The sequence below is a fragment of the Tachysurus fulvidraco genome, chromosome 9, assembly GCF_022655615.1.
Source record: "Tachysurus fulvidraco isolate hzauxx_2018 chromosome 9, HZAU_PFXX_2.0, whole genome shotgun sequence".
Taxonomy (NCBI): domain Eukaryota; kingdom Metazoa; phylum Chordata; class Actinopteri; order Siluriformes; family Bagridae; genus Tachysurus; species Tachysurus fulvidraco.
The window spans coordinates 20,875,024-20,900,473 of record NC_062526.1 but is presented as its reverse complement, the minus strand read 5'-3'; the positions used below and the strand labels follow the sequence as shown (position 1 = coordinate 20,900,473).

General features: G+C 41.2%; 2 protein-coding genes and 1 long non-coding RNA gene across 4 annotated transcripts; 1 reads left to right on the top strand and 2 right to left on the bottom strand.

Annotated features, from left to right (window-relative positions):
• Window positions 1–229: 229 nt before the first annotated feature.
• On the bottom strand, window positions 230–20,084 carry LOC113643356 (caspase-7-like). 2 transcript variants are annotated; one of them, XM_047819125.1, is made up of 7 exons: window positions 20,077–20,084; window positions 13,368–13,375; window positions 2,848–2,911; window positions 2,553–2,681; window positions 2,145–2,320; window positions 1,871–2,009; window positions 230–828 (listed from the first exon to the last, which is right to left on the bottom strand). In XM_047819125.1, exons 3-7 carry the CDS (start codon window positions 2,909–2,911, stop codon window positions 602–604), a joined length of 735 nt encoding a protein of 244 aa, XP_047675081.1. In that variant the 5' UTR covers window positions 13,368–13,375; window positions 20,077–20,084; the 3' UTR covers window positions 230–601. The 2 variants fall into 2 exon arrangements, with proteins under 2 accessions (XP_047675081.1, XP_027003353.2); XM_027147552.2 differs by lacking the exons at window positions 13,368–13,375; window positions 20,077–20,084 and adding an exon at window positions 3,083–3,199 and having other exon boundaries at window positions 2,848–2,951.
• LOC113643357 lies at window positions 13,420–14,968 on the top strand. The gene is made up of 3 exons (XR_003440779.2): window positions 13,420–13,801; window positions 13,877–13,929; window positions 14,383–14,968. It is a non-coding gene; the product is annotated as an uncharacterized LOC113643357 (long non-coding RNA).
• LOC113643355 (caspase-7-like) lies at window positions 16,084–25,302 on the bottom strand. Its single transcript, XM_047818699.1, has 6 exons — window positions 25,200–25,302; window positions 18,522–18,528; window positions 18,298–18,432; window positions 17,856–18,108; window positions 17,600–17,720; window positions 16,084–16,613 (listed from the first exon to the last, which is right to left on the bottom strand). The coding sequence occupies exons 1-6, from the start codon at window positions 25,300–25,302 to the stop codon at window positions 16,387–16,389; spliced, it is 846 nt and encodes a 281-aa protein (XP_047674655.1). The 3' UTR covers window positions 16,084–16,386.
• Between the last annotated feature and the right edge of the window lie 148 nt (window positions 25,303–25,450).

Below are 25,450 nucleotides of genomic sequence, written 5' to 3'. Positions count from 1 at the left end.
AACAGTAACATAGTAGTAACACAAAACCATTAGAGACCAGTCTGAGTTTTGCTCCGGTCCTCACCAGCTTTACAAGCAACAAATACATCCCTCGTACAAGCAGCAAATACGTTGTTATCAGTTAAAATAAAGCTCTTTGGTCATTGGACAAAACAGTCCTTAACACGTATATCACGTATAACACTGTGTTGTTCAAGAAAAAAAAAAGTCGACCTTTTGAACAGGCTACAGAGAAAAGGGTTTTTATGAAAGATTAGTTGTTTTTGTACTTTTATTTATTTATTTATTTATTTTATTAATTAATTAAAGAAATCAAACACTTTGACACTAGAAATCAAAGACCTTTAAGTAACTCTGTGGTCATGTAGTTATCAGTTAAAATAAAGCTCTTTGGTCATTGGACAAAACAGTCCTTAACATGTATATCATGTATAACACTGTGTTCAAGAAAAAAAGTAGACCTTTTGAACAGGCTAAAGAGAAAAAGGTTTTTTATGAAAGATTAGTTGTTTTTGTACTTTTATTTATTTATTTATTAAAGAAATCAAACACTTTGACACTAGAAATCAAAGACCTTTAAGTAACTCTGTGGTCATAGTTATCAGTTAAAATAAAGCTCTTTGGTCAGTGTAAAGACAACATAGGGAATCTGCTTCTTCTCACTGAAGCGTGAATCTTTAGACCAGGACTCGAAGTCATTTGCCACCATGTAGTTGACACATGAGAGGATCTGCATGATTTCCAGTTGCTTGCCAGACTCATTGAGGACGGTACAAAGAGCTTGGATGAACCAAGAGCCCCGGCCCGGGATCCTCCATGAATAGTAACCTGAACGAGAAATGTACCACTTTATCAGGCAGCATCCGATGCACATACAGTACAGGGAAACACTAATAACTATGACAGGAGTTTGGATGGCTCCTCATCACATACTTTGATGTGTAGGTGGACGTTACTTCCCCCTCACCTGTCTTGTTTCCCACCATCGCACCCGTTCCTGGTTAACCTCGATTAAATATCCTATATATCCTTGTCTTTTGTAAGATCATTGTTATTATTGCTACTGTTATTATGTTCACGAATGTCGTTATGTAACCTTCATGTATTCTTGTCTATGTTATTGTCTTGTCTGTGTTGTATTTTGGCAAGTTGTGGCCTAATGGTTAGAGAGTCTGACTCGTAATCCTATGGTTGTGGGTTCGAGTCTCGGGCCGGCCACGACTGAGGTGCCCTTGAGCAAGGCACCGAACCCCCCAACTGCTCCTCGGGCGCCGCAGCATAAAAAAATGGCTGCCCACTGCTCCGGGTGTGTGTTCACGGTGTGTGTGTGTTCACTGCTGTGTGTATGCACTTTGGATGGGTCAAATGCAGAGAACGAATTCTGAGTATGGGTCACCGTACTTAGCCGTATGTCACGTCACTGTATGTCACGTCACTTGATTTCCATGATTCATGTGAGTCGTGTATCGTTTAATGTTTAGTTTGTGGGCGTTTAGTTTGTGGACGGTAGCGCTGATAACGGAGATTAGGGTTGAACGTTCTGGAACGTTACAAACTGCTTTCATAATTGATAAAGAAAAATAGATGATAGTTGATACAGTGAAGGTTTCTATCAGTGTTAAAGAGAGATTTCTGTCATGGGAAAGACTTCAAGACTTGACGCTTTGGGGTTTGCCACTAAACCTGGCAACCTGACAAACTTTTTGTCTAACTAAAAGGAGAAAAAGAAGAGACTAGTGAGGGAACAATTATTCAATAGAAATCCCTGATTTATAAATAGAACACAAAGAGTACCCTCACTTTTCTGCATTTGTCTGGTATAAGAAATTTAGTGGTGAACAACACACCTGCAATTAAGATCATATGTTACCTGGAACAGTGGAGTATGCCAACAAGAAGTCTGCCTCCACTGGGATTTTGTGTCTGGGGCTCACATCTATTTCTAGAACATCATGAGGTGTTCCTGAGTCAGTCTGTACACCATCATCGAACTCTGAACCTCGACAGGCCTGTGAGAATAATTAATTAATATCCTCCACAAGCAGACAAGAAAGAGTTAGCAAGGTAAGTGACCATGCTGAATGAACAAAAACTGCGTATATACATATATCATTTTAGGGAGGTACTTTTCCATTTTCTTTTACCTGGATGAAGAAAAGCTTGGGTTTGCCCACAAGACTCCTGCACATGTCTCCTCTGAAGAGGAAGGTAATGTCTTTGATGGGCATGGCCCCGTCCGTTCCATATATTATGCCCTCTTCTCCATGGCTTAGCAAAATGCACGCAAAGCAGGAACTGTCGGTGTGATCCTCTTCCGACACTAACACACACACATACAAACACTTTAGTGGCTCTAGATAACAAACAAAACAGCAATAATGATAATCTGCTTTTCACAGTGTAGATTAGAGATATCCCAATGTTGTACTATGTTGATATACAACTGTTTAAAAGCTTATATAACGTACAATGAACCATGATTTTTTTTTATACCCTAAAGAATAAAAATATGTTTCAACAGAACATGTCTTTTAACTGTTTGAATAACTCACCATTTTTCAGTATCTGCATCATTTGTTCACGGGACTGGTCGTTGTAGATGCAAACTTCAAAGCCAAGGTTTTTAAAGGATTTGGACAGTTCTCCTGCATCTTCATCTGTGCCATGACGTACTTTCATCCCTTAAACCCACACAATGAAATCTCTATTAGGTTTTTTGTGCATAGCTGTACTAAACATATTCATACCACTATTCATTTTATTATTGTAAGGCTTTAATTTATAACAATATGGAATAAAAATATTGCCACTTTATTAAACTTTGTAAGAGATTTGAAGAAGACCTACCTGTATCATCATTAAAGTTCTTATTGTTGATGATGGCACATTTTCCTACTCGCTGGTGGTTCATGCGGTAGCGGTGCTCAGAGGATGAATCCATGTTCTTCTTGCTATGAATATGGGAAAAAAAAACAGAAAATTTAAATTTACTGCGATGGCATGTTAGTGAGGTAAAGTAAATTTGAGGTGATTATTAATATATACGAAGTTACTGAGGTAACCTAAATCTGAGCAAACTTACCTGGGTTCAGCATTTAGCACTGAGGTACTCTGCATTGAACCGGTCTCAAAAGTGACCTCTTCTGTTTAAATTTTTTTTCTCGGATCCTGGTATGCGCTGTACTCAATAACGACTTCAGTAACGACCGTTAGTGATGCGCGGATCCATGGGCGTAAATCCCGGGGGACGGAGGGGACATTGTCCCCCATCCGAGGATCCCCCCCCAAAAAAAAATATTTTAAAAATATCGCACTCTCTATTGTGAAAAATATATGCATGTTTACCTAAATAATTGTGTAAGTAGAAAAAAGAAAAACGAAAAAAATGCATTTAGAAACAGTTGAGTTCCCCTTCCCTTCTTCACAGTGGTTTGACCCACTGCCTGCTTTTCCCAGTTCATCTCACCTACAGTACTCGGCACACACGAGTCAGGTGTGTGGCTGCGGCTAAGTTAATGTTGAACTCCATTAAGTAGTGGATTTTATTCATTTTAAATAAAGAATTTCTCTTTAATGTAGATGATGCAGACTCATTCATAAATTAGTCGCGGCAAAAATGCTGATTACCGATGTAATTTTCCATGAATCTGCTATATTAGCGATTAAAATATTACTTATCTAGTTAACGTTAGCTTACAATAGCAACTAACAAGCCAAAGCCGTTTTGTTGTTTTTATACATAGAGCAGTTACTGTAAATTGATTATTCAATAATTGATTTTGTTACAAAACATTACTTATTATATATATATATATATATATATATATATATATATATATTTCACAGTAACAGTCATGTTTATATTTTATTGTATGTTGATGGCTTAACTGTAAACAAACAATGCAATAAATAGTTTTGAAGAAGAATTTGCTTTGTCATTGAACCTGAGCAAAACTTTGAAAATATCCATAATGACATAGTCTCCATGCTACAATAATAATGATAAAAGCAAAGTTTTTCAAGTCAAGTCACTTTTATTGTCACATCACCTACAGCACATGTGCCTTGGTGAGTGAAATTCTTGGGAGCGAACTCCAGAAATCACAGAACAATTTACATACAGTAATTAAACAGATATTAAGAACAGATTACATATGGGTGAAAATGTGCAAAATGCTCAGTACCAGGTGAAATGTGCAAATGTGAAAAAGATGCAATATGCTCGTACATGGTCAGTACACACAGTGTACTGTTTAGACATACAATGCACTACACATTATTTACAATATGTACTATATATATATATATATATATATATATATATATATATATATATATATATATATATATATATATATATACACACACACACATGTGTGTGTGTATAAGTATAAATATAAATATATATGTAATATGTTAAGGTGCAACAGACTGTACAGATACAGAAATGTCCAGTGGTAACAGATAGATTAATGTCAAGTAGATTATCATATTAAATAAAATGCAGTGTATGTATAGTCCAGTTAGAGCTGGGCGATATGGCCAAAAACTGTATCACGATATCAGTGTTTCATATCGATCGATATCAATAATTATTGAACTTTTTTTATGGCCCATTTAAAATAAGGACCAGGAGAAAAATATATTACATTTAAACATTTTTATTTTAAGCTAAACCTTCTTCTGATCATAATCCCCTCAGTTATTAAGGCAGAAATGTCAACAACCAGGAAAACTCAAATAAATAAAATGTAAACATGTCTAAAGTCACAATGTACACTTAACAATTATCTCTTAACATTTAAGGTGAAAAATGAAAGAAAATGTAAGAAATGCTTAATAAAGTGTAATAAAATAGTGCAGTGTTAACAAATGTTTACGAATGTTTGCTACCTGCCCTGACCCACGCCCGGATTATTGACTACGGTTTTTTGATTCCCTTTGATGTTGTTGTTTGCCTGATGTGTGACCCTTGGCTGTTTTGGATATTGCCTAATAAACCAGCATTTGGATCTAACCTGTTTCACGTGCGTGACAGCTAGGAAGTTCACTAGCTGTTCACCTTCTGGTGAATAAAGTGTTTTAAAATATGTGCAGTGTTTTGTAAATATAAATAAAACTGAGGTAGACTGAGATGCATCTGTAATATAAAAACAAACCTGATACAGTACAGTAACATTGTTTGAAATATAAAACCTTCAGAAATATGAAAAAGTAATGTTGAGCTCTAATTATAAGTCTATGAAAGTCTACGAAAATATACTTGGATAGTTCAACTTCAAGTATGAAGTTGAACTATCCAAGTATATTTTCGTAAACTTATAATCAGGGCTGTAGCTATCGAATATTTTAGTAATCAAGGATTCTACCAAAAATTTCATCAATTAATCGAGTAATCTGATAAAATGTGTTTTTGCTTAATTAAAGAGCAATATTAAATATACAAGAGAAAATAAGATGGGTCTCTTAAAATTAATAACTTATTGGTTTCGTTTTTTAGAAAAATTAACTTTTATTTTTTAAATGCATAGTATGCAATGCCTACAACAATATCTTCTATCAAAAATAAAAATTTAGATATTACCCATTGTTTCTCTGTCTGTACTTGTACTGTGAACAATGACAAAGTTGACTGAGAAGAATTAAGTACATTTAAGTGCCAAAGATTCTGGGTTTTAAATGAACCCTTTTCTGAGATGCAAAAACACCAAAAAAAATATTTTAAAATTACTTTTTTAAAGTATCAAAACTAAGGCATACATTAAAATAAATAGTAATAATAATAAAATACTGCCTTTAAGTCATGCAACTTAACTCTCGGAACTTCAAAATCTACAGCTCAGCAATAACATAAGCCTTTACTAATTTGGAATGCTTTGTGGTATTTAAGGGGTAAAAAACATTTAAAAAAAAAAGTCCATGCATGGTTTCACACCGAGTGCTTTAAGTATATATATACATATATATATATATGTGTGTGTGTGTGTGTGTGTGTGTGTGTGTGTGTGTGTGTGTGTGTGTGTGTGTGTATGAATAATAATTATTTTCATCATCATTTCTTGACTCTCTGTCAATGCCTTTTTGCTTGTTGCTGTATTTGTCTTGACACTTATGGATTTAGTACACTGGTCAGTTCCAATCTTCTTGGATGCAATTTGGAGAATATGTTACATGTTTCCCATGTAAAGAGCAACTCACATGGTGTATTTAATCTATTTTGACTTATTTAAGGGCAACTTTGAGACTGAAAAGTTTTAACAAGCTAACCTAAATAGAAAAGGAAATTAATGTTTATATAATTGTAATAGTAATGTAATTACCTCCCTGAGAAGTAACAGTTACGTTGCCAGTAAGTTATGAAATGACCAAAATAGTATGTAACTGGACCGTACTTGGTTATCTGACCAATGACCAATAAATTACGTAACTAGTACGTTGTGTGTTAGTGGGGTAGGCATCGTAAATCAATTAATATACTAATCATTCCAGATAATTTACCTCAAGCGATCCGCTTTGAAGTTTGATAAGGAATAAAGACGCGCTTGAAGGAATAAAGACGTGCACCGAAGGAGAGAAGCATTTCCATTGGCTCCAGTCTGCCGGTATTGGCCAGTCACAAAAGTTACTGCACAGCCAATATCACTGAATATCCCACGATGTTTTGTTATTATAATTACGCTACGTTTATATGGATATTATATTGTAGACTATTGAGAGGATAAAATATAGAAATCTAAATATATATATATATATATATATATATATATATATATATATATATATATCTATGTATATATATATATATAGATATAAAACCCCACCCCCAATATTCAGAGGGGATGCTTCACCAATGCTTTGAAAAGTGTATTGCGAGAAATCTTTCTGAACTGCACGCGTGGCTGGCACACACACAGACACACAGACACACAGACACACACACACACACACTGTAACGTATCTGTTTGTGTTTTCCCCTTGTTTCGGTCTGCCGTCTCTCCCTAATGTTAATTGTCCGTGCTAAGCTTGAGCAGTGTAGAGACGGAAGCCGGCCGTAAATATTTTTTTGGGGGGGCAGCAAGCATCGGGGTCCGTGGGCCACAGAGTGGAATCAGCCACGGACGCCCGAATGCTCCACGGTGTCTCCGCCCAGGCCAGTTCCGTGCACACCCGCGATTGAGCCAGTTCTCATGGCTACCGTACCGGCGAGCTCGGCTGAGGTCCGTGCTAACCGGCTGGTCTCCAAACTGGCGGATACCCCGATGAGTTCGGCTCGGGCGGCCGGCAGCCCTAAGCCACCAGCTGGACCAGCCGGGTCGCCGGAACCAGCCGGGTCGCCAGAACCGACTGGGTCGATGGAACTGACCGGGTCGACGGAACCTGCCGAACCGACCGGGTTGACGGAACCGACCGGGTTGATGGAACCTGCCGAACCGACCAGGTCGACGGAACCGACCGGGTCAACAGAACCAGCCGAGCCGATGGAACCAGCCGAATCGGCCAGGTCGACCGTAATGACTGAGTCGGAGAACGCGGTCGACATCATGACACCCAAACTACCTGAACTCTCTGCCTGGCCTGAACCTATGCATGTTTCTGTTTCACCCATCCTGTGTTTCGTTTCGCTGGATTTGCCAGCCCTTCTACCTCCTGTCCCTGTTCACAGGCCCAGAGCACCACCCTGGCTGCCAACTCCGTTCTTGTCTCTGGCTCCACCTCCAGCACCACCCTGGTCTCCGGTCCTGCTCTGGTCTCTGGCTCCGCCTCCAGCACCACCCTGGTCTCCGGTCCTGCTCTGGTCTCTGGCTCCGCCTCCAGCACCACCCTGGTCTCCGGTCCTGCTCTGGTCTCCGGCCCCGCCTCCGGCACCACCCTGGCCTCCTGCTCTGACGGCTCCGCCCTGGCCTCCTGTTCTCCCGGCTCCGCCCTGGCCTCCTGTTCTCCCGGCGCTGCCTTGGCCTCCTGTTCTCCCGTCTCCGCCCTGGCCTCCTGTTCTCCCGGTGCCGCCTTGGCCTCCTGCTCTACCGGTGCCGTCCTGGCTTCCTGCTCTGCCGGCGCCGCCCCGGCCACCTGCTCGGCTGGCGCCACCACTACGCGGACCCGACCCGCACTCCCACCCTGGTTGCGCCTTCGCTCCACCCTCCTGGACTGGGTTTTGTGGACTTGGGAGCATCTGGAAGGTGCTCGTAGGGGGGGGCTCTGTAACGTATCTGTCTGTGTTTTCCTCTTGTTTCGGTCTGCTGTCTCTCCCTAATGTTAATTGTTTGCTCCGCCCACTCATTGCTCACCATGGACACTAATTACATTCCATCTCTTCCCCAGGTGTCTTGTCTTTGTCTCTGATTGTCTCTGCTTTGTGATTGGCTCCTGTCTACTACATTTACTCTGTCTGTTCACTTCCCTGGTGTTGGTCGTTGTTGGTGTTTGTTTCGTTTGAACCACCCGAACCCCCCTGCCTACGGGCTTGTAAGAGTGTATTGACAGAGGCTGTGACCACACACATTTATTTCCATCCTAAAAAAAGTTGACGTTAAAGCTCAGAGAAAACAATTAAGTTTTCTAAATTAATTTTTGAATAGATCATTAATTTTTTTGCATCATCATGAAAGTGTTTTCTATACATACATATTAAAATTATTGTCATTTTGTAAATGCATTGACACCATAGACCTAGACTCCCTGTGTTCTACTACCGGTCACTTTTGTGACCGAACATAAAACCCATTTTTTCATGGACTTTCTAATATATTTTTTTATATGATTGACATTGATTGTTTAATATCCTTACAAATACTATACAAATGTCCATCCATCCATCCATCCATTTTCTACCGCTTATCCGGGGCCGGGTCGTGGGGGCAGCAGTCTAAGCAGGGATGCCCAGACTTCCCTCTCCCCAGACACTTCCTCCAGCTCTTCCGGGGGAATACCGAGGCGTTCCCAGGCCAGCCGAGAGACATAGTCCCTCCAGCGTGTCCTAGGTCTTCCCCGGGGCCTCCTCCCGGTTGGACATGCCCGGAACACCTCCCCAGGGAGGCGTCCAGGAGGCATCCGAAACAGATGCCCGAGCCACCTCAGCTGACCCCTCTCAATGTGGAGGAGCAGCGGCTCTACTCTGAGCTCCTCCCCAGTGACTGAGCTCCTCACCCTATCTCTAAGGGTGTGCCCAGCCACTCTGCGGAGGAAACTCATTTCGGCCGCCTGTATCCGGGATCTTGTCCTTTCGGTCATGACCCAAAGCTCATGGCCATAGGTGAGGGTAGGAACGTAGATCGACTGGTAAATAGAGAGCTTCGCCTTGCGGCTCAGCTCTCTCTTCACCACAACAGATCGGTATATCGACTGCATCACTGCGGAAGATACACCGATCCGCCTGTCGATCTCCCGCTCCATCCTTCCCTCACTCGTGAACAGGACCCCAAGATACTTAAACTCCTCCACTTGAGGCAGGAACTCTCCACCAACCTGAAGAGGGCAAGCCACCCTTTTCCGGCTGAGAACCATGGCCTCGGACTTGGAGGTGCTGATTCTCATCCCCGCCGCTTCACACTCGGCTGCAAACCGTCCCAGTGCATGCTGAAGGTCCTGATTTGAAGAAGCCAACAGGACAACATCATCTGCAAAAAGCAGAGACGAAATCCTGTGGTCCCCAAACCTGACTCCCTCCGGCCCCCGACTGCGCCTAGAAATCCTGTCCATATAAATAATGAACAGGACCGGTGACAAAGGGCAGCCCTGCCGGAGTCCAACATGCACCGGGAACAAGTCTGACTTACACCCGGCAATGCGAACCAAACTCCTGCTCCGGTCATATAGGGACCGGACAGCCCTTAACAGAGGGCCCCGGACCCCATACTCCCAGAGCACCCCCCACAGGCCATCACGAGGGACACAGTCAAATGCCTTCTCCAGATCCACAAAACACAAGTGGACTGGTTGGGCAAACTCCCATGAACCCTCCAGCAACCTGGTGAGGGTATAGAGACGGTCCAGTGTTCCACGACCAGGACGAAACCCGCATTGTTCCTCCTGAATCCAAGGTTCGACTTTCGGCCGAATTCTCCTCTCCAGTACCCTGGCATAGACTTTTCCGGGGAGGCTGAGGAGTGTGATCCCCCTATAGTTGGAACACACCCTCCGGTCCCCCTTCTTAAACAGAGGGACCACCACCCCAGTCTGCCAGTCCAGAGGCACTGTCCCCAACCGCCACGCGATGTTGCAGAGGCGTGTCAGCCAAGACAGCCCCACAACATCCAGAGACTTAAGGTACTCAGGGCGGATCTCATCCACCCCCGGTGCCTTGCCACTGAGGAGCTTCTCAACTACCTCAGTGACCTCAGCTTGGGGGATCGACGAGTCCACTACCGAGCCCTCCGCCTCTGCTTCCTCAATGGAAGACATGTTGGTGGGGTTGAGGAGATCCTCGAAGTACTCCTTCCACCGTCTGAGGATGTCACCAGTCGAAGTCAGCAGATTCCCACTCCCACTGTAAACAGTGTGAGCAGGGCACTGCTTCCCCCTCCTGAGACGCCGGACGGTTTGCCAGAATTTCTTCGAGGCCAACCGATAGTCCTTCTCCATGGCCTCACCGAACTCCTCCCAGACCCGAGTTTTTGCCTCTGCAACCACCCGAGCTGAAGCTCGCTTGGCCCTCCGGTAACTATCAGCTGCCTCCGGAGTCCCCCGAGCCAACCAGGCTCGATAGGACTCCTTCTTCAGCTTGACGGCATCCCTTACTTCCGGTGTCCACCACCGGGTTCGGGGTTTGCCGCCACGATAGACACCGGAGACCTTACGGCCACAGCTCCGTGCGGCTGCATCAACAATGGAGGTGGAGAACATGGTCCACTCGGACTCAATGTCTCCAACCTCCCTCGGGATCTGGTTGAAGCTCTGCCGGAGGTGAGAGTTGAAGATCTCTCTGACAGGAGACTCTGCCAAATGTTCCCAACGGACCCTCACAGTACGTTTGGGTCTGCCAAGTCTGTCCAACTTCCTCCCCTGCCATCGGACCCAACTCACCACCAGGTGGTGATCAGTTGACAGCTCCGCCCCTCTCTATACCCGAGTGTCCAAGACATACGGCCGGAGGTCAGATGAAACAACCACAAAGTCGATCATCGACTTCCGACCTAGGGTGTCCTGGTGCCATGTGTACTGATGGACACCCTTATGCTTGAACATGGTGTTTGTTATGGACAAACTGTGACTAGCACAGAAGTCCAATAACAGAACACCACTTGGGTTCAGTTCGGGGGGGCCGTTCCTCCCAATCACGCCCCTCCAGGTGTCACTGTCGCTGCCCACGTGAGCATTGAAGTCCCCCAGTAGAACGACGGAGTCCCCAGTCGGGGCACTTTCTAGCACCCCTCCCAGAGACGCCAAGAAGGTCGGGTACTCTACACTGCCATTTGGCCCATAAGCACAAATAACAGTGAGAGACCTCTCCCCGACCCGAAGGCGCAGGGAAACGACCCTCTCGTTCACTGGGGTGAACTCCAACACATGGCTGCTGAGCTGGGGGGCTATGAGCAAGCCCACACCAGCCCGCCGCCTCTCACCGCGGGCAACTCCAGAGTAGTAGAGAGTCCAGCCTCTCTCGAGGAGTTGGGTTCCAGAGCCCAAGCTGTGCGTGGAGGCGAGCCCTCCAAATACAAATGTCATCTCCGGGAAAAATTTGGGATTAAATGGGTTAATATAGGTTTAATGTATGTATGTTTCATATGCCACTGGATAATTGAATTTCCCTCTAGATAAATAAAGTATCTATCTATCTATCTATCTATCTATCTATCTATCTATCTATCTATCTATCTATCTATCTATCTATCTATCTATCTATCTTTAGCAGTGTAGCTCCATCAGTCATCAATGTTTATGTTTATTGTAAAAAAAAAATGAGGTACTGATTTTCAAGGGTGCCTGATTTACATTTGTTGTTAAGAACAGCAAAAAGTGGATATGGAATATTTTGTGACAAGGTTAAGAGTCAATTTTATTTTATTTGTGTGTAATTTTAAACCTGTTTTACAAGTCTGAGATTTTCTTTATAATTAAATAATATGAGAGTAGTTTATTGTCTTGTCATTATGCAGCTATAATTTGGGATTGATAAGCCTACAGCCTACTTTTTTACCTTACTTTAAACTAGTCGTCATATCACACTACACATAAAATACATAAAAAGTATTGGTATCGGATCGAATAGGAATTAAGTGGTATCACACATCATTAATGACCGTTAGTGATGGCCAGTTGGTGAACGAATTGTTTTTTTGAACCGCTTCTTTTAAGTGAACTGGATGAACCAGTTCACCAAATCTGACTGATTCGTTCTAAACTTCAACTGAATGAAATTTGACTTTCTTCCATCTTGAAGTCCACTGGAAAAAGGTACCGAAGCATTCGGACCCTCACGACCAGACTGTGTTATAGTTTCTTCCCACAAGCCATCAGACTTTTCAATAACTGAACTGAACTGTACTGCACAACATACACACACATCGTCTGTATGGGCTGCAGAGACCCTCACAAAACACACACACTGACACATCAAACTGTTTACATGCTGCTTACAATCCATCAAACTGTTTACATGCTGTTTTGCACACTTTTCTGCTGTTTTTGCACAAACTGTCCAACATTTCAGCCGTTTTGCACATATTGTACAATATCTCAGCCATTTCGCACATACTATACAATATTTCAGTCATTTGCTTTTTTTGCACAATTCTATATATTAGCCCAAGGACCTGCTGCTAAGAAACTGTGTTTATTCTAATGTTACTGCACGAAATATTGTTTAGACATTCAGTATTCACATACAATATTTACACTGGTCGGTCGGAGCTGTTTCTGTTGACTGTTTATTGTCTTTTGTGTATTGTATTTTTTGTACTTTTTGTATTGTCTTGTAACTTTGTGTCTGCACTGTCTTTTGTCCTGTCTTGTCTGTCTTGTCCTGCGCTGTTTGCACCAGGTTGCACTTTATGTGGCTAGGACTGCTTACATGTCCTTAGCCCTGTCTTTGTTTTATGTGGCACCATGATCCTGGAGAAACATTGTCTCATTTCACTATGTACTTACAACAGGCAGCTATATATGGTTTAAATGACAATAAAAGCTTCTTGACTTGACTTGACTAAACAGTTCGCGTCTTGAGTCAGCACTGATCCACAAGTTACTAAAGTTACTCAATTTCGGTCATGCCTGATGTAATGAGTCTGTCTGTGTTTTCCTTGTTTCTATCTCCTGTCATTCCCTGCTGTTAATTGTTGGCCCCGCCCACTTATTTATTACCATGGACACTAATTGTACTCAATCTTTCCTCCAGGTGTGTTGTCTTTGCTTTGTCATTGGTTCCTGTCACCTATATATTCTCTGTTTGTTCACTTCCCTGGTACTAGTCGTTTCAATGTTCCTGTTTCCTGTCAGCTCTGTGGTCGGTCTTGTTTTGCCTGCCTGCACTCTAAAAATGATTTGTTGTTTGAAAAACCATTACTTATAAAAATAAATAAACTAAACACAAATAACAAAGTAAGTTTAACTTTTCAACCTCTACTTAGCATATATAGTGTCGGTAACATAAATATATAAGTTACAAGGTGAACCTAAGTGTATGCCTAAATATAATGAAAAAACATAAGTCACGTCAACTAGTATTAAAATTGCAACTTAGTTTAATTGCAAATTAAAGCTAAGTAATTATAACAATATTTTAAGTATATGACTGGGCCATGTGATATGCAAATCTGGAAAAAACTGCATCCATCTGGTGATGCACATGTGAAGACGGTGGAAAGAGGTAAGCTTAACTGTCTATAAACTAAGCAAAATATTTGATTTTGAGGTTTTGACTTTAATAAACACTTGTTTGTAGTGTTAGCTGAAGATATTTTCTGAAACGCAAAGAGGCGAAGACGCTGAAAAGAGGTAAGATTTGTCGTTTTAATGTACATTTGTTTATTTGTGTTAATGCGTTTCTGGTCAAGAAAGAAACTTTTTTAAATTGAATTTCTGAATTGCTACGAATTTAGCTTCAACAATTAGAAATGTGTAACTTAAATACTTATGAAAGTCTAGTTTGTACAAGTAAGTTATTGTATGAAAGGAGGAACGAGTGTGCACACGATTGTGCGACTAGCAAAAACAGTGTGACTCCATTGAATGAATGTTCTAGTGGTTAATTTGTTTATTTCAGAGGAATATGACCATGCATCGCGTTGGCACGTTTGCATTAAGATAATTCTGTTCCCGCCCTGGTCCGTGTAATATTAGGTCATTTTAGTATATACAATCCTTTACTGAAAAGGTCTATGTTAGTAAGACAGTGCAATGTCTTGCCTATTCAAACTAAATATAAAACTGTTTTTTTTCTTCTTCTAGTTCAGAGCAAGAAAGTGTTGAAAAAGGGGCAGCATGAAGGAAGTGTCCTGTTTGAAGTGATCTTTCATTTGTTAATGTGACACATTTGTTGTACATTCATGATGTGTGGTTTTAGGCTTCACCATTGCATTGCAGCCTGTTTCAAAAAATAAAGTGAAATGCTTTATTTTGTGTAATTTGCATGTGTAATTTATTTTAGTGAAGTGACATGGTGACCCATACCTGTACTTGGAATTTGTGCTCTGTGTTTAACCCATCCAAGCAGCAGTGCAATATGCAGACCAATAGCTGATAATCTACAATAAGTTACAATTTTACATTGGTTCAACTCAATTAATTCTTTTTTTTTTTAACATAAATGAGCTTAAATTTTAAGATAACTTGCAATTACTTTGTAGATTCTATCATCTTACATATATTTTTAAATAAACAATGTTGTGTGTACCCAAAAATTTAAGTACATAACAACAGTTTTCTTGTTAATTTTAAGTACTTTTTTTCCAAGTTGGGTTTACTTAAAAAGTGTGATGCAAAAATGGTGCATACATATTTTAAGTATATCCAACACATCATTTTTTACAGTGTGTCTGTGTACCTGTTTTCTTGTGTTTTGTCATTAAATCTCTTTACTGCATTTGGATCCTCATTGGCCTTTACCTCACCGTGTCACCTGACAGCCCCTCCGACTGTAAATAAATTAATATCCCGGAGTATATGTAACTCCTGTACACTGAACTGAGACATGTTGTGCTGAGAGAACTGTGCGCTTGAGCTGTTGATACTGCGCATGCTTGAATCACTGAACTAATACAGGGTATCGTCCGACATACTGAGAACCGATGAGCTTATTACTGCGCATGCGTAAATCACTGAACTGCAACAAATATAAATGATTGATTTAATGTCTTATCAACATATGAGTGTTTAACTCAGTTGCATTCGTTTTTGAAACAATTGATGGAGCTAAAGAAACATTTCAAAATTATGCTTTTTTTGTAATTTTTTAAGTTGATCAAGATTAGTTTATTAACTTTATATCTTTAAGATACGTAAAACACCCACGTTTACACATCGATGCCTGTATTGGGTGTTTTAGTTGCAAAACTTAAATGTAAGAAACGTATTCAACTAAAGTTATGATTACAAAGAATGTGTTAAATTGATTGTATTTATATCTCCCGGCAGCGGCGGGATGAAGGAATTTACGTCATTACGTCATTGTGAATTACGTCATTATGTCATGACGTAAAAGAACTGGTAAACTGGATTATTGAACTGGTTCATGAAAACGAACTGTCCGAAAGAACCCGTTCGTGGAAAAGAACCGAACTTCCCATCACTGATGAAATTGCTGGCCAGGAAAGGTGCACACTTACCTTAGTCAGCATCCACAACACCCCCCAGAGCTTTCTACAGGCCCATTCAGCTATGCTGCTGAGGTCATGCAGGGCACCACTGACCCTCTGCTGACTGGCACACAATGCAGCTATGGGTCTACAGATCATCTACTCTATGTACAAAACTATTATTTCTACATAAAATACAGAAAATGTCATATAAGGAGTTTGAAGCACAAAAAAATTATCCAATGAATGATGTGTCACAAATAAAATGCAATAAAGAGTATATTATATACCCCCATCCTTCATTCACTGCTACTATCATTATAAAATATACACATAAAAATGTTGATCACACAAATATCCAAATGATCTTTATTGGGCAGATTGTAAGTGATCAGTTTAATCAGTATGACGGTTATGCCACCTAGTGGACAAAACAGTCCTTAACATGTATATCATGTATAACACTGTGTTGTTCGAGAAAAAAGTCGACATTTTGAACAGGCTAAAGAGAAAAAGGTTTTTATGTTTTTATGTTTTTATTAGTTGTTTTTGTACTTTTATTTATTTATTTGTTTGTTTGTTTGTTTATTTATTAAAGAAATCAAACACTTTGACACTAGAAATCAAAGACCTTTAAGTAACTCTGTGGTCATAGTTATCAGTTAAAATAAAGCTCTTTGGTCATTGTAAAGACAACACAGGGAATCTGATTCTTCACACTGACACGTGAATCTTTATACCAGGACTCAAATTCATTTGCCACCATGTAGTTGACACGTGAGAGGATCTGCATGATTTCCAGTTGCTTGCCAGACTCATTGAGGACGGTACAAAGAGCTTGGATGAACCAAGAGCCCCGGCCCGGGATCCTCCATGAATAGTAACCTGAACGAGAAATGTACCACTGTATCAGGCAGCATCTGATGCACATACAGTACAGGGAAACACTAATAACTATGTCAGGAGTTTGGATGGCTCCCTGCAAGACAACCTGAGGGCAGTCTGGCAGGTGTTTCCTCATCACATACTTTGATGTGTAGGTGGACGTTACTTCCCCCTCACCTGTCTTGTTTCCCACCATCGCACCCGTTCCTGGTTAACCTCGATTAAATATCCTATATATCCTTGTCTTTTATAAGATCATTGTTACTATCGCTACTGTTATTATGTTCACGATTGTCGTTATGTAACCTTCATGTATTCTTGTCTATGTTATCGTCTTGTCTGTGTTGTATTTTGATTTCCATGACTTATGTAAGTCGTGTACCGTTTAATGTTTAGTTTATTAAAAAAGTCTTCGTATTGGATTCCTGCGTTTGTGGAGTGGACAGTAGCGCTGCTGACGGAGATTAGGGTTGAACGCTCTGGAACGTTACAAACTGCTTTCATAATTGATAAAGAAAAATAGATGATAGTTGATACGGTGAAGGTTTCTATCAGTGTTAAAGAGAGATTTCTGTCATGGGAAAGACTTCAAGACTTGACGCTTTGGGGTTTGCCACTAAACCTGGCAACCTGACAAACTTTTTGTCTAACTAAAAGGAGGAAAAGAAGAGACTAGTGAGGGAACAATTATTTATAGCTGTAAGTGATAACAGGAAAAAATAGGCTTAAAGACATTCCACAAGATTAAATGTAACTACAGGTGGATTAAAAGATATGAAATAGCTTGACTGTCGAATGACTGTGGTCCAAAAAGAAAGTCTGTTATTGGAAAATAAGCATCCACAGCCACAACACTGCATATTATCCTACAATATAAATCCCTGATTTTTAAATAAAACACAAAGAGTACCCTCACTTTTCTGCATTTGTCTGGTATAAGAAATTTAGTGGTGAGCAACACATCTGCAATTAAGATCATATGTTACCTGGAACAGTGGAGTATGCCAACAAGAAGTCTGCCTCCACTGGGATTTTGTGTCTGGGGCTCACATCTATTTCTAGAACATCAGTCTGTATACCATCATCGAACTCTGAACCTCGACAGGCCTGTGAGAATAATTAATTAATATCCTCCACAAGCAGACAAGAAAGAGTTAGCAAGGTAAGTGACCATGCTGAATGAACAAAAACTGCGTATATACATTTATCATTTTAGGGAGGTACTTTTCCATTTTCTTTTACCTGGATGAAGAAAAGCTTGGGTTTGCCCACAAGACTCCTGCACATGTCTTCTCTGAAGAGGAAGGTAATGTCTTTGATGGGCATGGCCCCGTCTGTTCCATATATCATGTCTGCTTCTCCGTGGCTTAGCAAAATGCAGGCAAAGCAGGAACTGTCGGTGTGATCCTCTTCCGACACTGACACACACACAAACAAACACTTTAGTGGTTCTAGATTACAAATAAAACAGCAATAACTGCAACACCTGGACTGCCCAGGGACATACGCCCGGATTCTGTTTGTTGACTTTAGTTCGGTTTTTAATACTATAATTCCGGAAATTCTTCTCTAAGCCAAAACCAGTCTTTCAAATGATTTCATGACCACAGATGTTAGAGCCACGGGTCTGTAGTCATTAAGTCCGGTAATTTTTGGTTTCTTTGGGACGGGGATGATAGTGGACCTTGACGGGACATCACACAGCTCCAGTGATGTGTTGAATATCTGTGTGAAGATGGGGGCCAGCTGATCAGCACAGGCTTGCAGACAGGCTAGTGAAACTCTGTCTGGGCCTGGAGCCTTTTTTCCCTTGGTCTTCCTAGATGCAGATGCAGATGATAACACTTAATAAGAATACTCCAAACTCCTAGGGCTCACTATACCCCCTTCCACCTGTCAGTGGATCACCAGCTTCCTGACAGACAGGAAACAACAGGTGAGACTGGGAGGTGTCACCTCCAGCATTAAGACAATCAGCACTGGCGTGCCACAGGGATGTGTCCTCTCCCCATTGCTATTCTCTCTCTTCACTAATGACTGCACTTCAAGTGACCCAACTGTTAAAATCCTGAAGTTTGCAGATGATACTACGCTCATCGTTCTCATCCAAGATAGCGATGAATCTGCATACAGACAGGAGGTAAAGTGGCTAATGCTATGGTGCAGTCAGAACAATCTGGAGCTAAACACCCTCAAAACTGTGGAGATGATAGTGGACTTTAGGAAAGACCCCTCAACACTACTCCCCCTAACAATATCCAACAGCCCGGTGTCATCTGTGGAGGCTTTCAAGTTTCTGGGCACTACCATTTCCCAAGACGTGAAATGGGAGTGCAACGTAAACTCTATCGTCAAAAAGGCCCAGCAGAGGATGTACTTTCTACGTCAATTAAGGAAGTACGGTCTGCCACAGGAGCTGTTGATGCTGTTCTACACTGCGGTCATAGAATCTGTCCTGTGCACATCCATCACCATCTGGTTTGGTGCAGCAAAAAAACAGGACAAAAACAGACTGCAACGCACAGTTAACAGCAGAAAAAATAATTGCCTCCCCCCCTGCCCACGCCCCAGGACTTGTACGTCACAAGAACCAGAAACTGGGCAGGAAAAATCACCACTGACCCTTCACACACTGTACACAACCTCTTTCAGCTCCTCCCTTCTGACAGGCGCTACAGAACTTTGCTTAGCTAGGTGTGCCTATGAAATATAGAATATTTAGTTATCCTGTGTAAAGCCAAATTAAGTTCAGGTCAATAAGGTTATATGGGCCACAGGATTCTCCGTTTTTAATAGACTCAGTGGGTGGAACTCACAAGCAGAAGGACAGTTATAGCTATATCTCTGGTTCACTATATACTGCCATTTCAATAAGGGGATTGGAATTTAAAATCCTCATTACTAAAGCAAATCATTTCGCATGCTCTACACTCATGTCAATGGCAGTGAGTATATAGTTTATGTTCACAGTTTTGAAATGCTCGGGGTTCGTATTTTAAGACATTTTAATTAGTGAGTAATTTATTCGCTAGCTTCACAAACTTTATTGCATAGCTACAAGACAGCAGGGGCTGCGGCTATCAAGGTTTAACGTTGTGTTGCAGCGGTTCCCAGTGTTATCCAGCCAGAAGACACTTCCAGTGTAAAATATTTTTTAACAAAACCTCTTATAATTACTAAACATATTTATTTTATAAACATAATCCAACTACTCAATAAGAGGCATATTAGTTAAACATGTGCCATATTTATTTTGTTTATCTATTACATCTTGTTCACCCACCAGTTGTTTTATGTTAAAATGCAGAAAAGTAGAAACATTACATATCAAATTAAGTTCAACATTTTTATTAAAATTGTAACCACTTTATCCTAGTCAGGTTTGCATTGGATCGCTCTCTCTAAGACATACTACACCTGGTCCATTGAAGGTCACCATGCATATACAGACACATTCACACACTGTACACTGGACAATGTATGAAGGAGAAAACCCACACAAACACAGGACAAAACATGAAAATCCACAGAGAGATTACTCTTAGGATTGAACCAGGAACCCTGGAGATAAATATAATCAATTTAAATATAATAATAACTCTAAAAATTATAAAAACATTTACTGTGGTTGGTTATCACCCGGTGTAAAATCATATAATTAAAAATAAAAGTTGAAATACTTTGTAAACCCCATTTGGAACCTAAATTATTTTGCATGAAAGCAGGTATAAGAAATAACAACAATGAATAAGCATTACAAACGTAAGCACATTTCTAATGTACCTATTACACGTGCAACCAGCAAGCTCAGTGTGACTTCATTCACCTATTTTTGAGCACAACTGAAGACACGGAGGCCACTGTGACTAAGCTCCCGAAATGTACAACAGCAAACATAGTGATCGGTTACATAAACACAGTAGCATCTCTTTCCCCCTCGCCACTAACAGACAGCTTGACAGCCATTTGTATGAGCAGCGAAGTCTAAAGAGGGGTGGAACCTTGCATTCAGTACATGTAATAGACAGGGCAAGCCTGCAGCGGATCTAAGTTTAACACAGGTCAGTGAGCCACAAGTGGGAACAGGGAACTGTCTGGAACATATTGCCTTCCCCAACTGAGGTCCATCCGAGACTGCTGATTTTGGAAAACGGTTTGATATATGCACAGTATATTTAGATACTTTTGTAGTACTTTAAACTGGAAAATATGAATATACAAAACTGTGCCAGGTGTGGATTTGTGGTGTATCCAGCTGAAAAGGTTAATCTCATTGGTGAGGTAAGTCTGGATCCTTATAATATCTGAAGACATTTAATTTGTGGTATTAAGTGCTTTTCATTAGTTTAAATAATAAGATAGATTATAGTATATTAAATGAATATAATCGTACCAAAGCAGTGAGCAACTTCCATATTTTATGCTGATGCAGGAACATTAATCAGTTTACCAGTTAAGATGAAATAGAAATTATTTTAATGACAGTGATTCTTCATCTGTCTTTCTCATATAAGCATGCTTTCACTGTGAGATCTGTAAGATGGTTCTTACGGCCAATAATTACATCAGTCATCAGAAGAACGCATTGTGTATAATCAACTGTCTGTCTATCTCTCACAGAACAACCTCCAATACCCCAACCCGTCTGGCTTTAAAGCAGCTCATTCCACAGAGACAGCCCTTTTGGATGTCTCTGAGAAGCTACATGCTGCTAGAATAGCCAAACTGTCAACCGTCCTTATCCTCCTTGACCTTTCAGCAGAGTCTTGGGATTTGCGGATCAGATTGGGAATGGTTCGCTTTCTACCTGGAAGGACGCTCATATCAGGTAACATGGAGGGGAGTGGCATCTACTCCACGCAGGCTCTCCACTGGTGTCCCACAGGGCTCAGTACTTGGTCCTCTTCTTTTCTCCCTGTATACTCACTCTCTTGGTGAAGTTATTTCCTCACATGGGTTCTCTTACCACTGCTATGCTGACGATACACAACTTGTCTTCTCCTTCCCACCCTCAGATGCCACAGCTTGTGACCGGATCTCAGCATGTCTGCTCAGTGGTTAAAGCTCAATCCCAGCAAAACTGAACTGCTGTTCATCCCAGGTGATTCATCCCCAGGTCATGATCTTGCTATATCCTTGCACAACGATCTGATCTCCCCTTCAGCCACAGTTCGCTCAGCAGTCCGGGCTACTCTCTGTAGTCTTCTGAGGTCGAATTTGGTGGCTGAGCTGAACCAAACAGTTACTGAGGTGCAGAGGATGGATTCAATCATACACACATACACACACTCACACAAACACACAAACAAACACACACACACACACACACACACACACACACACACACACACACACACACACACACACACACACACACACACACAGCTATTTCTAGAACACAGAAATGTAAACGTTTATAGTTCAGACTCAGGGACACTTTCACGCATCCATCTTCGAATATCCTCCGACATGCTCCGTGATGTTTATGTGCCGATATTATTTCCAGAGATTCCTGGGAGCCGATCCGCTCTGCTTTACGAAACCTGCTGCATTAAACTAGATGTCTGTCCATCTCAGATGTTGAAATCACAAGATTTTAAAAAAATCTGTGTTAGACCGGAGATGACGTACACTGTCCCGTATCATTACACAGTTCTCCTCCGAGCCATCAGAGCCACTGTAGCTGAATGAACACACGTCCCCACAACCACACTTTTCATGTGAAGCACATGAACTCTGTTTTTGTTAAAAAAACTCAAAGATGTAGTTTTGTAAAGGTGTATTGTAATGTGATATTTTTTCACCATATGGCCCCCCCACACACAAACACACACCCTTACAGACGTGCACTGGTGACTACATCGTCATTGTTATGAACATCATTCCTGTGTGTATGTTTACAGAAGTGACCTTGGTCACGTCTCGTTCACGGAACCTGCCTTTCTTTACCTCCTGAAAGCCGAACCCTCATCTCCTCTCTCGTCAAACGGAAAGAAATGTGTTTTCTTTTTTCACTTCAAAACACATCTGAGAATCTGACCCCCAACACACACATACACACACACACACACACACACACACACACACACACACACACACACACACACACACACACACACAGTACAATGCTTTGCAAAAGTGAAGCTGGTTTTCTTGTAATAAACCTCTTCATGTTGCTCCAACAATTCAGTTCTCTCCTCAATCACAGTTTCATCCCCGGACCCTGATGCTACCACCACCATGTTTCGCTCATCCCCGGTTTGTGCTACAGGAAGTGATGTGAAATTTCTTGTTGCTCTCTCTTGCTTTCTTATGGCTCTTCTTGAGTAAGGGTTCCTAGTCGTTTTGGTTCACCTGTGTTCCGTTAATTCCTTCAGTGTGTCTTTTGGTCTCAGTGAAGCTTCCTGCCTCGGTTCCTGAGATACGGACTTGTCTAGTTGGTGCTCGGGTCACGTGATTCAGCTTCCGTTTCCTCGCTATCTTCCCATTATCGCTAACTTCATTTCTTTTAATTTTCACTCCTTAGCTTCAGAATGTCTTTTTAAATCGATTGTGTCCAATATCACCATCAGATCTGACCACCACTTCTGGATCCAGAGGGGTAAATACTTTTGCAAAGAGCCTTTTTTCTTTTCTTTCAATTAATTTTGACTTTTACTATAAGAAAATTTGACTGAACTTGAAATACTGACAGGAAGAATATGGGCAAAATGAGTGAGAATGAATGAGAAAAAAAAGAGGTGTAGAAAAGTGTTGTTTCTGTGGTACACAATCAGCCACACAAACACAGGAAGTAAAAGCTGTTAAAGATGGCCGAATTATTATTATTTTTATTCAGCTGGCTGTAATAAACCTGAAGCTTAGGCAAAGCTAACACAGCGGAACCGGTTAATGTAAATATGCCCACAACATAACACAAAGTTACACAACACAACACATCAGGGCTCACAACATTTCCAAATACAAATGGAGCGGAACCAAAGGAAACTTCTGGAGAACTCCAAGGTGACATCGCATGCATTTTTTGTTGCAGTTGATCCACTAATACAACAATAATGTGATAATAATAATACAAAATAGTCCAGTGATTTCTCTGCCGGTTCATGTGTTCTTCTTCATCCTAAGTTTAAACGCTGTATCATTTTATACTGACTTGCCTGAAGAAGGATTTCATGCCGAACTCAGAGGTGGGGCTTAGACAGACCTGTAGTTATGACATCATAAGTCTACGTTATGTAACCTTTCGCCTGAGTGAAGGAAAGTGTTGTGGTGGGTGACATAGGGCTGAGCGATTTGGCTTAAAATCAAAATCTCGAATTAATTGAACATTTTAACTCGATTACGGGGGGGAGGGGGCACGGTGGCTTAATGGTTAGCCCGTTCGCCTCACACCTCCAGGTTCGATTCCCACCTCCACCTTGTGTGTGCGGAGTTTGCATCTTCTCCCCGTGCCTCTGGGGTTTCCTCCGGGTACTCCGGTTTCCTCCCACGGTCCAAAGACATGCATGGTAGGTTGATTGGCATCTCTGGAAAAATTGTCAGTAGTGTGTGAGTGTGTGAGAGTGTGTGTGTGCCCTGTGATGGGTTGGCACTCCTTCCAGGATTTATCCTGCCTTGATGCCCGATGATGCCTGAGATAGGCACAGGCTCCCCATGACCCGAGAAGTTCGGATAAGCAGTAGAAAATGAGTGAGAGAGAACTCGATTACGATGCCTTCATAGTTCACTGACAAGTTTTGTTTAGTAAATATGCTCACATATTACAAGTGAGATTTTTGAATGAAGGGTGCATTACTTGATTTTAAAATAATTGAAGGAAACACACACTATCTACTATCTATAATTATTTATTGAACATCAATGTTGAACAACTGAAATTAAAGCACACATTGCCTAAAACAAACAGACTTGCACTTTTGGAAACAAAATAAACTATTTTTTTCATATTAAAAGTAGAAAATAAGCAGTATCTCTTCTAAATAAAATAACTCTTGTATATCCTGTAAATAATATTTTAAACAGGGTATTTCTCGTTGTCTGTCGTAATGGCTTCAAGTTTTTCTTCCGCAAGGTCCCATTCAGAAAGCATATCTTTCAGACTTTGCGCAATCATATCTGCCGTGTGATCGGCTGGAAAATATGCCGTCTCGTTGTCAATGTAGTGCAAAGTAAGATTCAAGAATGGGTTCTTGAATGGGGCAGTTTTAGAAAAATGTGATCGCGATGGCACAGTGTCGAGAGTTTTAATGAGATGTTTAAACCCGCTTCGCTCCACTGTAGCGGGAGTCATATCCTTTGCCATGTAATAACAAATAGCGTCAGTTATTTCTTTCCATCTTCTTGAACTCTTCTCATACTGTGTGGCATTTGTGAATGCATTTGTTATCGACATCTGCTTTGCGAAGGCACTTGTTGCTGAGCGCTTATCAGTCTCTCTTTGTTTTTTTTGAGCCATGCACTGTTCATATTCAGTAACGTGATTGCACTCCAAGTGTTGAAACAAATTGGTGGTATTATCTTTGGGTGTCGAAACTGTTTTTCTACAGTGTCTACATCTGACTTCATTTTGTTCGATGTCATCCTAACCGAAGCCAAAATGTGTCAAAACGACGGAGACTGCGTTTTTCTTTGGTACAAGCTGCTCTTGATGCTCAGTTGTCTGAGTGTTGAAGCTCTCCATGCTCGACATGTCGGCGGAATAACATAACGTAATGGAGCGGGATCACGTGACTCTACATGCAGAAGTGTTTTTAATGGGAAAGTAATCGAAATAATCGACCTGGAAAAAAATTGATCGATTATAGGTTCTGAATGTCGATTTCGATTACTTTTCGATT